The sequence below is a fragment of the Scomber scombrus genome, chromosome 2 (assembly GCF_963691925.1).
Source record: "Scomber scombrus chromosome 2, fScoSco1.1, whole genome shotgun sequence".
NCBI lineage: Eukaryota > Metazoa > Chordata > Actinopteri > Scombriformes > Scombridae > Scomber > Scomber scombrus.
In genome coordinates, this window is record NC_084971.1 from 35099997 (window position 1) to 35112678 (window position 12682).

General features: G+C 40.6%; 2 protein-coding genes across 2 annotated transcripts in view; one reads left to right on the forward strand and one right to left on the reverse strand.

Annotated features, from left to right (window-relative positions):
* Positions 1-367: 367 nt before the first annotated feature.
* On the forward strand, positions 368-6145 carry rbm34 (RNA binding motif protein 34). The gene is made up of 11 exons (XM_062439271.1): positions 368-537; positions 1793-1997; positions 2351-2478; positions 2573-2786; positions 2876-2935; positions 3833-3876; positions 3978-4061; positions 4159-4222; positions 4748-4790; positions 4882-5000; positions 5588-6145. Exons 1-11 carry the CDS (start codon positions 515-517, stop codon positions 5945-5947), a joined length of 1344 nt encoding a protein of 447 aa, XP_062295255.1. The 5' UTR covers positions 368-514; the 3' UTR covers positions 5948-6145.
* Positions 6146-6262: 117 nt separating this feature from the next.
* Positions 6263-12682, reverse strand: part of tomm20b (translocase of outer mitochondrial membrane 20b) — an 8401-nt gene continuing 1981 nt past the window's right edge. Inside the window, exons 2-5 of the mRNA XM_062439470.1 lie at positions 9728-9774; positions 9172-9253; positions 8506-8648; positions 6263-6849 (exon numbers count right to left, since the gene is read on the reverse strand). Of these exons, the coding sequence (XP_062295454.1) occupies positions 6805-6849; positions 8506-8648; positions 9172-9253; positions 9728-9774 (317 nt within the window). The 3' untranslated portion in view covers positions 6263-6804. The remainder of the gene's footprint in view (positions 6850-8505; positions 8649-9171; positions 9254-9727; positions 9775-12682) is intronic.

Here is a 12682-nt window from a genome sequence, read left to right on the forward strand (position 1 = left end):
TTTTGTTTGTTTTATCTTTGCAAAAACTGCACTAACTTGTACATCAATGTTAGCTGTTTATATTGTTTTATGTTCTGTTGTTGTATTATGTGTCTTGTAAGGTGCCTTTAAATAAAATGCATTATTATTATTATTATTATTATTATTATTATTATTATTATTATTATTATCATTATTATCATTATTATCATCTTACTTTTATGTAACCTGAAGCATTTAAAGCTCTGTAATGTTTCACACTGAACAGCAGGTGGCAGTATGAACTCTGTACATCAGAGAAGAGGAAGAAGAGGTAGGAACCTTTCTTCTGCTGTGTTTCCAATGGGACATATTTCTCAGTAGTGCTGCTGTGTGCTCAGTAGAAAAACGTGTGAGCGTGTTGAAGCTGTAACTATCATATTATTATTATTGTTAGTATTGTGTAAGTAATGTGTTTAAATGCTGCAGTTTAACATCTGAGGACAGTTTAGGATTTAGTTGAAATATTCTTCTGGAAGTGATCGAGGAAGAAAACATGAAGAAGAAACATCTGCAGAGGTTTGTTTACACATATTTAAACTAGTAATAAATAATACTTATGACACTGAGAGGAAGCTGTTGGCAGGATTAAAGTCTTTACATGTTTAATTTATTTGTTTCTGTAAAGTTAACTTCTTACATTAAGCTCTGAATTCTGTCTCCAGGATTAAAAATACAGATGTAATAATGATTAATTTACTGCAGAGAATCAACTAAGTATTATTTTAATCATTGTTTAATCTGTGAGTCAAAGCAGAAGTGTTTTAATGTCTTATTTTCTGTCTAAAACCAGCTGATATTCAGTTTGAAGTGATTAATTACTCACATTTGAGATGATGTAATTATCAAATATTTGTCATTTTTTCTTAAAATAAAAGATCAAAAAGACACAGTTTAGATTTTAGGCTGTATTTTTCTGTTTCATGGAACAAATGTGATGTTATTCATGTCATTTTATTGCCTGTCTGTCTGTGATAATGCTTGTCCTGAAGTCACATGACCATAAACCAGTGTTGAGTTCTGATCTGATCTTTGTGTTGGTCTCTAATTGAACTTACATTGAGACACAATTAGGCACAATTAGGTCATATCAAGTACCATGAAACATATTTTGCTCATTTGAAATATGAAAGTATGACGACACATACCACACAGAGAGATATATAAGATTTCACTGTGCATTGTTTAGTCCAACTCACCCAACAGCCCATAATTAAGCTGTATGAAGTGTACAACGGTGTATTATAGATGTTATTATACATTATTATAGATATTTAGAGAGGCAGAGGGAGGAGAAAATATATTCCAGGATAACTCAAGCTTTTCCAGGACATTTGACCTTTTTTTTCTCATTTTCCATGACTGGAAAATTGAAAATTGGTCAATCATTTTCCAGGTTTTCCAGGATGTGTGGGAACCCTGCATATATGATTAAAAAAACACTGGCCTGGAGGAGAGGATATAATATATATTTTGAGGAAAAACTGAGAATTTCTTAGATTAAAGTCGTAAATTTGTGCAAAAAAAAAAACGTTGGCTATCCTCCGACATTATAATGTTGCGACAAACCGCTAAATCTATAACTTACTTACGGACTTATTGCTGCAGCAACACATTAAGCTTCTCTTACGTCAATAAAAACTGATGAGAGGACTCGATGTTTGTATTTAGGAGTCAACTCGTAGAGTATCGTTGCTCTTCAACGAGACGCCACAGAAAAGCTGCTGTCAGATTATCTGGATACTTGAATCTTTGCTGTTTCTCTTGTCTGCAGCAAAGAGGCATCGCCGGGGCAACCGTCAGAGCCGTCACCGGGGCAACAGTCAGAGGCGTCGACGGGGGAAAAGTCAGCTGACTATGTGGTGGGTCTGGTGTGCGACAGTGTTTTCCAGAAGAAGGCAGCGGCTCCCGGATCGCTGTCGGCTCTGTTCAGCGCCGCGGCACCAGCAGCATCCGTCCTGTTTCAGCCGGCACCAAAGGTACGTCCATCACTGAGATTCATGTGTATAAAAAAAGACTCAGTAATGTCCTGATGTGCAGTTTGTTGGGGGACTATTTTCAGTGGCGGATGAATCTACAGTCGGTGCTCTATAGTGTGAAGGATTGAGTCTAAATAAACTACAGTGTGTTCATGGTGGAGAAGGATGATGTAACCCTCTATGAGCCACATCTAAACACACAAACATGATACAAACATTATATTCAAAGAGCCTCATGTGAGAAGATTTTTGTATTTTTATCCCAAACTTCTCTGACTTTTCTCTGTCTCTCTCCTTAATATAATCAGATATGTATTGTAACTCATTCTGTGTGTTTGTTCGTGTTTCATCAGCCTGTGCCGAAGGTTGAGGAGGTGAAGGAGGAACAGAAGGAAACTCCAGATGTCAAAGGTCAAACCAGCCTGAAGCAGAAGAAGCTTCAAAAAGAGAAAACAGCAGCCGAGGAGAAGCTGGAGAACAGGTATCCCTCCATCAATCAGTCAAATGAAGCTGCTGTCCCCTCTTCTTTTCTCTCCATCCTCTTCATCCTCCTCTTCCTCTACCTCTTGTTTCAGAGAGAGCAGTTTGCTGAACGCCGACGAAGCCGAGCAGGGACAGACGACATCGGGGAAGAAGAAGAAGAGGAAAGCTCCGGAGGCGGATGTAGAGAACGAGGTGGAGCGCTATGTCATTAAGAGGCAGAAGCTGAGGGCCCAAAAAGAGGAAGATGCCTTGAAGAAGAAGAAGACGGTGTTCGTAGGAAACCTGCCAGTCAGCTGCACCAAGAAGGTATCTGTCCTGTTTGTCTTCTTCTTCTTCTTTCTGGATAATAAATTAAAGGAAGTGACGACTGAGTGTTTCTATGGTTTCTTCTTCAGACCCTGCGGAGTCTCTTCAAGGATAAAGGATCCATCGAGTCCATCCGGTTTCGCTCTGTGGTAAAAAATACTGCACACAAACATCCAAAAAACACAAACTGATTCATTATGTCAGCTTCTAACTTCACCACTAACAGTTCCAGCTACTTAACAACCAGAGGAACTAAAACCAGGAGCTAAAACCAGGTAGATCCAGCAGGTTAGACCCATGAGGAAACCTGTTAGAACCCGACCGATACTGGGTTTTTGGAGCCGAAACTGATACCGATATTAGGGAGTGAAAAAAATTCCGATATTGATATATTGGCCGATAATAATATGTACAGAATATATAAACGTTTGTCCTTCCTTCCTTCCTTCTTTCCTCTGTCCTTCCTCCCTCCTTCCTTCTTGCCTTCCTCTTTTCCTTCCTCCTTCCTTCTTTCTTTCCTTCTTTCCTCCCCTTACCTTCCTTTCCTACCTCCCTTGCTTCTTTCCTTTCCTCACTTCCTTCCTTCCCTTCCTTCTTTCCTCTGTCCATCTTTCCTTCTTTCTTGCTTTCCTCTTTTCCTTTCTCCCTCCCTGCCTCCTTCCTTCTTTCCTCCCTCCCTCCTTCTCTTTCTTTCCTTCTTTCCTCCCCCCTACCTTCCTTCCTTCCTTCTTTCCTCCGTGCGTCCACCCTTCCTTTCCTACCTTCTTTCCTTTCCTCCCTTCCTTCCTTCTTGCCTTCCTCTTTTCCTTTCTCCTTCCCTCCCTCCTTTCTTTCCTTCCTTTCCTACCTACCTTCCTTCCTTCCTTACTCCCTCCCTCCTTTCCTTCCTCGACACGAGGACATTAGGAGGGTTAACAGACTCATAATCTCTTGAAGCAAACGTTCTCACTCTCTTTAGTACAGAGTTTTGCAGCAGCACCATCTAGTGGCCGATTACAGGAACTGCAGCTTCTTCTCATCATGGTTCATTGTTTGTATGCTTGCAGGCCAGAGAGGATCCGTCCATATCCCGCAAAGTCGCAGCTATTCAGTAAGTTTCCATCTGTGTCTTTCATTCTGTTAAACTCTACGATGAATCAGCTTCTTCTTCTTCAGTGTGATGATCAAGCTTCTTTTTTCTTTCCTCCACAGACGCAAAGTTCATCCCAAGAAGCAAAGCGTAAACGCCTACGTGGTGTTTAAAGACGAGGAAGGAGTCGTCAAGGCGTTGGAGAGGTCAGACGACTAAAAGTGTTAAACAGGTGATGATCTGAGTGTGTTTAACTGTATGATTTAATGTTTAGTCTTTCCTTCTGTTTTAATCTCCCGACAGGAACGGCATGGAGATCGAGAAAGACTTTTACATCCGAGTGGACCGAGTGAACAACAGCTCATCAGTAAGTCTTCAACCTGTTGAGTTTATAACCAGTTTGACCCTCCTGCTGTCCTCGAGTCAAAGGAGGAAGGGAGAAAGAAGGAAGAGAGGGAAGGGAGGGAGGAAAGGAGGGAGGGAAGGGAGGAAGTAAGGTAGAAATAAAGGAAAGGAGAGAGGGAGGGAGGACGAAGGATGAGAGGAGGAAAGGAAAGAAGGAAGGGAGGAAGAAGGAAGGAAAGGAGGGAGCAGGGAAGAGAGGGAGGAAGGAAGGATGGAAGGGAGGAAAGTAGGAAGGAAGGATGGAAGTGAGGAAGAAGAAAAGGAGGAAAGGAAGGAAGGTAGGAGGGAGGGAGAAAGGAAGTGAGGAAGGAAGGAAGGAGGGAGAAAGGAAAAGAGGAAGGAAGGAAGGAAGGGAGGAAAGAAAGAGAAGGAGAGAGGGAGGAAGGACAGACGGAAGGAAGGAAAGACAGAAAGAAAGAAAGAAAGTTAAAACAGTTGGGGTTAACCGTGCTTATATCTGATGAGGAATCTTTTCTTTGTCTCGCAGCACGATCACAAGCGCTCCGTGTTCGTGGGGAATCTTTCCTTCGGTGAGTCTTTTACTTTAAAGTCGACAAGCGTTGGATGTTTTGTGTTTCGTAAACGTCGAAAGTTTAAATCCTGCTGTGTGTATTTTCGCAGAGATCAATGATCTGGCGTTTCGGAGGCATTTCGAAGAGTGTGGCGATGTGGAGGCGGTGCGACTGGTGCGGGACCAGAACTCCGGACTGGGGAAAGGATTCGGATACGTTCTGTTCGAGGTACGACGACCCGGGTCAAATTAACCCTGTCTGTTTTGACTGTTCCTTCTTTCCTCCCATCTGTCCTTCCTCCCTCCTTCTCTCTTTCTGTTCTTCCTTCCTTCTGTCCTTCCTTCCTCCCTCCCTCCCTTCCTTCTTTCCTCCCTCCTTTCCTTCCTCCCTTCCTCCCTCATTTTCCTTCCTTCTTTCTTTCCTCTGTCCTTCTTTCCTTCCTCCCTCCCTCCTTCCTTCTTTCCTGTCCTTTTCTTCTTTTCCTTTTTCCCTCCCTCCCTCATTTTCCTTCTTTTCTTCCTCTTTTCCTTTCTCCCTACCTCCCTCCTTTCTTCTTTCCTTCCTTCTACCATCCTTCCTTCCTCCCATACTTATTTATCACTCTGAGCCTCATACAAATGTTATTTTAATAACTTTTTTCAAATCTATTCTGAATGAAAAACGATCTGACTGTTGGTGGATTTCTCCTCAATAGAAACAGCAGAGTAGAGTTTCTACGTGTTAACATTAAAACAGATTGTGATGTATTTATTTGAGGCTATTTAAATGTTGTTGTCGGTATTTGACGCGTCTGTCTCACGTTTTCATGTTTGCAGAACTCCGACTCGGTCCAGCTGGCGTTAGAACTGGACGGCTCCTCGCTGGAGGGAAGGAAGATCCGGGTGAAGCGGTCGGTGAACCAAGACAAGCTGAAGGAGAAAGGAGACGGCAAAGGAGGCAAAGGAAAGGGTTCTGCAAAGAGTCCCGCTAAGGGTCCGATGAAGGGTCCTATGAAGGGTCAGATGAAGGGTCAGAGCAGAGTGAGGCCAGGCTTCAAGACTCAGAAGAAATTTGCCAGAAATCAGCCGAGTTCAAACAAAAACTTCAAAGGAGAGATGGTCGACCCGACGAAAAAGAAAGCAGTGAAGAAGAGAACGAAGCCGAGAGCGAAGCCGAGAAAGACTGTTCATATCTGACGTGATCTCCGTACTTCTGAGGACTACTTCCTGTTTGATTCTAACCTCATGTTGTCTGCTGGTGTCAGTTCGTGTAGAATAAAGATTAAATGAATATTTTGACGAGCTATTTTACATTTCTATTAAAAATCTCTCACAAAGTTGTTAAACATCAATCCTTTCCTTCTCTTTCTTTCCTCCCCCCTACCTTCTTTCTTCTATCCTCCCTCCTTTCCTTCTTCCTTCCTCCATCCCCCTTTCTTCCTTCCTTCTGTCCTTCCTCCCTCCCTTTTTTTCCTTTCAATAAACAATAAAACTCATAAAAAACAACAGAAGTTTGTAGTTTTACATTTTTTATTGTTTTTTTCCTATAGAGAGGTTCATCCTCTTTAAAATGAACAAACCATTTCATCACTTTTTAAAAAGTGTTTTCCACGTCTAGAACCGAACAGACGACTGATAACAAAATAAATACAGCGTGAAGCATCCGAGCCGAGTCTTCCTGCTTCCTTACGACTGATGACGACAACCAAAACATGTCCGACAGTGACAGCGATGATCACCTGTTCATGATGCTGTAGACTAAACCCGGTCCAGTTAATCAGCACACACACACACACACACACATAGAGAGGGACTTTGTGTTTCTCCAGGCTTTATGATCCAGATACTTTGATTTACCCCAAAACGGGTAATTTAAGTAAAAAAAAAAAACTCTACTGTCATGAATAAACCAGGGATAAAAAAAACAGATTCCCTTTCGGACACCTTGATGGGAAATGATGGTGATGGATGATGTCGGCCGGAGTGATGGAGGCCGCGGTCACGGGAAGAGGAAGTAGGAAGTAGGGGGGAGGAAGTGTTTCATCTCGGTCCTTTTATTCTATATCGTCCTCGCTCAGACTCTGTGCGCTCACGATACGCTGCAGGAAGATAAAACACACGGTTATTCATAAAGGATGATTCATAATAAAGGAGAAGTTCACAAGTTTTCTAGTGTGTCTTAAAACAGCAGCGACTGTTGTCCTTGAGTCAAGGAAGGAAGGGAGGGAAGGAGGAAGAAGGAAGGGAGGAGGGAGAAGGGAAGGAATGGAGGAAGGGGGGGAGGGAAGAAGAAGGAAGGAAAGGAGGGAGCGAAGGAAGAAAAGGAAGGAGGGAAGGAAGAAAAGGAAAGGAGGGAAGGAAAGAAGGAAGGAAGAAAATGAAGGAGGTAGGGAGGAAGGAAGAAAAGGAAGGAGGTAGGGAGGAAAGAAGGACAGGAAGGAAGGGAAGAAGGAAAGGAGGGAGGGAGAAGGGAGGAAGGAAAAGAGGTAGGGAGGAAGGAAGAAAATGAAGGAGGGAGGGAGAAAGGAAAAGAGGTAGGGAGGAAGGAAGGACAGAGGAAAGAAGTGAGGAAGGAAGGAAGGAAAGAAAGACAGAAAAGGAGGGAGGAAGGACAGACGGAAGGAAGGGAGGAAGTAAAGGAAGGAAGGAAGGATTCTTTCATGATGAAGGATCTTCTGATGGTCAGTATGAACAGGAGGAATCATTACAGCAAGATAAACACACTTCCTGTTACTTTGGTTTAAGACACAGTTGAAAAAGTGTGAACTCGTCCTTTAATCAACATTTTAACATCAGTGTAACGTCTTGAAACAACTTGAGATTTTTTACTTTCACTTCCTGTTCTTACCAAACTTCACATTTCCTGTAAGAGCAGCTGATAACACAGAGAAGTGTCAGATTAAAGCTTTTATCATTTAGTTTTAAAGGAATGCGACGACTATATTATACGACGGGGTCAGTTTGACCCGGGAGGACGACAGGAAGCTTAAAGGCTGATGCTTCACTTAGCTAATAGTTCCAGTTTGGTTTCAATATGATGATGATTTGTGTTTGTAGAGTTTGGATCAGAAACACAAAGTATTGATTTATTGTTCTGTCCTCAGCAGCAGCAGCCTTCAGGTGTTCACTGATCACAATAAACCAACAAGCACAATCACAACAGGAAACTCTTCTGGTTAAATCATTAAATGTCTGGTTCTTCTGTCACGTTACTTTAACCAGGAGAGTCCTGAGGGGCTACTAAGAAGAGGTCATCTAATGAAAAGGCTGAAATGTGACCAGTTAAAGGTAGGGATGGTAATGTTGTAAAGCTAGCAAGAGAGCTAGCAAGAGAGCTAGCAAGATTTGAAAATAGCACCTCCTCTAAGTTCCACCCCGCTGCCATACCCTACCTTTAAGGACCAGTAAGGGACCAGTTAGAGACCAGTAAGGGACCAGTTAAGGACCAGTAAGGGACCAGTTAAGGACCAGTAAGGGACCAGTTAAGGACCAGTAAGGGACCAGTTAATGGACCAGTTAAAGACCAGTTAGAGACCAGTAAGGGACCAGTTAAGGACTAGTTAAGGACCAGTAAGTACCAGTTAAGGATCAGTAAGGGACCAGTTAAAGACTAGTTAAGGGACCAGTAAGGGACCAGTTAAGGACCAGTTAAAGACCAGTTAAGGACCAGTAAGGGACCAGTTTAGGACCAGTTAAGGACCAGTAAGGGACCAGTTAAGGACCAGTTAAGGACCAGTAAGGACCAGTTAACCTACCTGGCTGATGCTGGGCAGCTTGGTGAGCAGCATCTGGAAGACGGGCGGCGGCAGCGTCTGCTGCAACACCTGCAGCAGCTGCTGAGGCTGACCGCACACGGCGATGGCGTTGGTCAGGTGGTCCACGCCTTTCTCATAGTCGCCTGTAGGGGGAGACGCAGAGCAGAGACACCAATCAGACAGGATGTAAACATCACACAGCATGGTGATAAGAGGATTATATGCACAGTGTTTATGTGTTTTATACAGGCGGGGAGTTCCGGTCCTCTGAAATGATGCCAACGCGGAAGTAACTTAAAACTGCATTCTATCAAAAGGCCACCAGGGGGCGACCGTTTTGGTGTCAAAAGGACTTCCGTCTCTATACAAGTCAATGGAGAATTCACCAACTTCTCACTTGATTTCTAACCTCAGTAAACGTTTTCAAAATGTGTTTATGGTCTCAATCGCTAGTTTAAAGCCTTCTTCAATGCAGTATGATGTTCATTTGGGACATTTTGGCCTCCCTGATTTTATATGTGACGATAAAGCAGGGTATGCATTAGGGCGTGGCTACGTGGTGATTGACAGGTTGATATAAATGATATAAAAACAGTTATTAATAATAATAATAATAATAATAAGTGTGACTGTTGCTGAAGCTGTGAATATAAAGGAAGGACTCACCCTGAGCCAGCAGCTCCTCGCCCAGCTGGATCTCCTCCAGGAAGAACTTCTGCACCGCCTCGGCGTCCTTCAGGTCCGGAAGCTGCAGAGAAAGAAACACCGTTCAGTGATGAATGAAGATCAGAATATCCAGTGTTGGGGAAGCTACTTTGAAAGTGTAGCTTGTAAAACTACATGTAGTTTAAGTCTCTCCTCTCCCTGACAGTACGACACTCTGACAACCATCAGCCAATAAACCTTTAAGTCCCTTAAAGGAACAAGAGTCTCTAACTGGAAGCTGTGTTGAGGTGTTTTAATCTCTCAGCTCAACTAAAGACCTTAAATAACTTATAAAGTGCCTTACACATGAAGACACAGGTCTGCTAATGATGACCTCTGACCTTTTCACATAAAATAAATCTCTGTTTCAGCCCAAGAATCCATCTGAATTTGTAGTTTTTGATGTTTAACAAGAGATTTGAGGGTCCTGAGTATTTATAATGAGCCTGAACAGCTGTGAGAACATCAAGCATCATATTTAATCCTTCTTCAGTTCTTTAAATGTAGATAAACTCACCTTAGCGATGCCGGCCCGGTCACTGGCAACCTTCTGCTTTCTCCTCCCTGCAACAAGAACACAATAAAACAGTCAAATGTGTTAAAATCATAATTAAATACAGTAAAAGTACTGCAGTATTATAGTGATGTAGTATGCAGTATTACAGTAAAAGTACTGCAGTATTATAGTGATGTAGTATGCAGTATTACAGTAAAAGTACTGCAGTATTATAGTGATGTAGTATGCAGTATTACAGTAAAAGTACTGCAGTACTATGAGCGATGTAGTATGCAGTATTACAGTAAAAGTACTGCAGTATTATAGTGATGTAGTATGCAGTATTACAGTAAAAGTACTGCAGTACTATGAGCGATGTAGTATGCAGTATTACAGTAAAAGTACTGCAGTATTATGAGTGATGTAGTATGCAGTATTACAGTAAAAGTACTGCAGTACTATGAGCGATGTAGTATGCAGTATTACAGTAAAAGTACTGCAGTATTATGAGTGATGTAGTATGCAGTATTACAGTAAAAGTACTGCAGTATTATGAGCGATGTAGTATGCAGTATTACAGTAAAAGTACTGCAGTATTATGAGCGATGTAGTATGCAGTATTACAGTAAAAGTACTGCAGTATTATAGTGATGTAGTATGCAGTATTACAGTAAAAGTACTGCAGTATTATAGTGATGTAGTATGCAGTATTACAGTAAAAGTACTGCAGTATTATGAGTGATGTAGTATGCAGTATTACAGTAAAAGTACTGCAGTATTATGAGTGATGTAGTATGCAGTATTACAGTAAAAGTACAATATTTCCCTCTGAAATGTAGAAAGTTTCATTAAATGTAAATACTCTCATTTCAGCCCCAGAAAGGAAGAAAAGCTGAATTATTCCTTTAAAAGAAAGCCCCCCCCCCTCCTCTTCCTCCTCCTCTTCCTTAATGATTGACAGTTAAATCTTCCCATCCAGTAGAAACTACGTCACTCAGAGAATCATTAACCCTTCGCTGTCTGATTAACTCTGATGATGTGAAGCTGGAAGCTGATTGGCTGCTGTGCTCTCTGTGTTGTTGCTGATTGGCTGCTGTGCTCTCTGTGATGTTGCTGATTGGCTGCTGTGCTCTCTGTGTTGTTGCTGATTGGCTGCTCTGCTCTCTGTGCTGTTGCTGATTGGCTGCTGTGCTCTCTGTGATGTTGCTGATTGGCTGCTGTGCTCTCTGTGTTGTTGCTGATTGGCTGCTGTGCTCTCTGTGTTGTTGCTGATTGGCTGCTCTGCTCTCTGTGTTGTGTAACAGCAGATTTATGAATGAAGAGAGAAACTCTAGAGGAGATGCAGGCTGGAAGCAAAGTGGTCGGCTCTGTAGTGACTTTACTAACATACTGTTGGGTTAATTAAAGCATCTTTCAATAAGAAACATTTGCACCAAACTCAACTGAAAATCTGTCAGTTTAACACGAAGTAGCTGAAATCTACAAAGTGACACCAGACTGACTGTTAGAGAGATTTAACTATAGTTAAAAGTTGTATTATTATAAGTCAGACTGCAAGAGACCATTATTGTATCTATTAATAAATAATAATAATAATAATAATAATCTGTGTTTCTGGCTGATAAACAGTAAAAAACAAAATATATATATAATGAATTTAAAGATGTAAGATGAAGAAAAGCAGCTTTAAATAAACTAATAATTACAAATCAGGCTGCTTATTCATTTTCCATCAATTCACAATCAATAAATCAATCGTACAAGTACCTCAAACTGTACTACAGTAAAGTACAAGTACCTCAAACTGTACTACAGTAAAGTACAAGTACCTCAAACTGTACTACAGTAAAGTACAAGTACCTCAAACTGTACTACAGTAAAGTACAAGTACCTCAAACTGTACTACAGTAAAGTACAAGTACCTCAAACTGTACTACAGTAAAGTACAAGTACCTCAAACTGTACTACAGTAAAGTACAAGTACCTCAAACTGTACTACAGTAAAGTACAAGTACCTCTAACTGTTGCCATTGTGTACTCTATATATAAATAAAGCTGCCTTGCTTGTTTATTTACTACTTTAAAGCCTCTGAAGGGAAATGAACCAGTTAAACCAGTTAAACCAGTTAAACCAGTTTCCTGTTGTTAAAGGAACATTAATAAAGATATTTAACAGCTGATTCTGTTTTATTATATTCAGAGTTAAACGTTTTTAAAGAGTCTCACTGATGTTTAAACACTTTAATATTTATTATTTATTTATTATTCAACTTTTGTTCTTATTAAAAAAACACTTTAAATAAAAAGGTTCATTTCACTTAATGTTTCCCTTCAGACACATTAAACCAGATCACATGATAAACATTATTATTAATAGAAAACATTTATTTGTAGCATCAACCTTTGACCTTTACTTAACCTTGGCTGCTTTCTGCTTTAATGCTTTTATTTTATGTTTTACGTCTTTTATTTTGAAGCTTTTACCTTTAAACTACTTTAACTTTAAATGTAAACGTGTGCAAAAAATAAAATACATTATTATTATTATTATTATTATTATTATTATGATGACTCAGCATCTGATGCTAAATAATGTTTAAAATCTCATTTATGTTAAATGTTAATGTTTAACTTTTATTTTGTATTTATAACAATAATATAACTTTACAGATGTGTTGAAGGTTATTTATTTACCTTTAAAGCCTCTGAAGGGAAACCAGTTAGTACCAGTTAGTACCATTAGTACCAGTTAGTACCATTAGTACCATTAGTACCATTAGTACCATTAGTACCATTAGTACCAGTTAGTACCAGTTAGTACCAGTTAGTACCATTAGTACCAGTTAGTACCATTAGTACCATTAGTACCATTAGTACCAGTTAGTACCAGTTAGTACCATTAGTACCAGTTAGTACCATTGGTACCAGTTAGTACCATTAGTACCATTAGTACCATTAGTACCATTAGTACCAGTT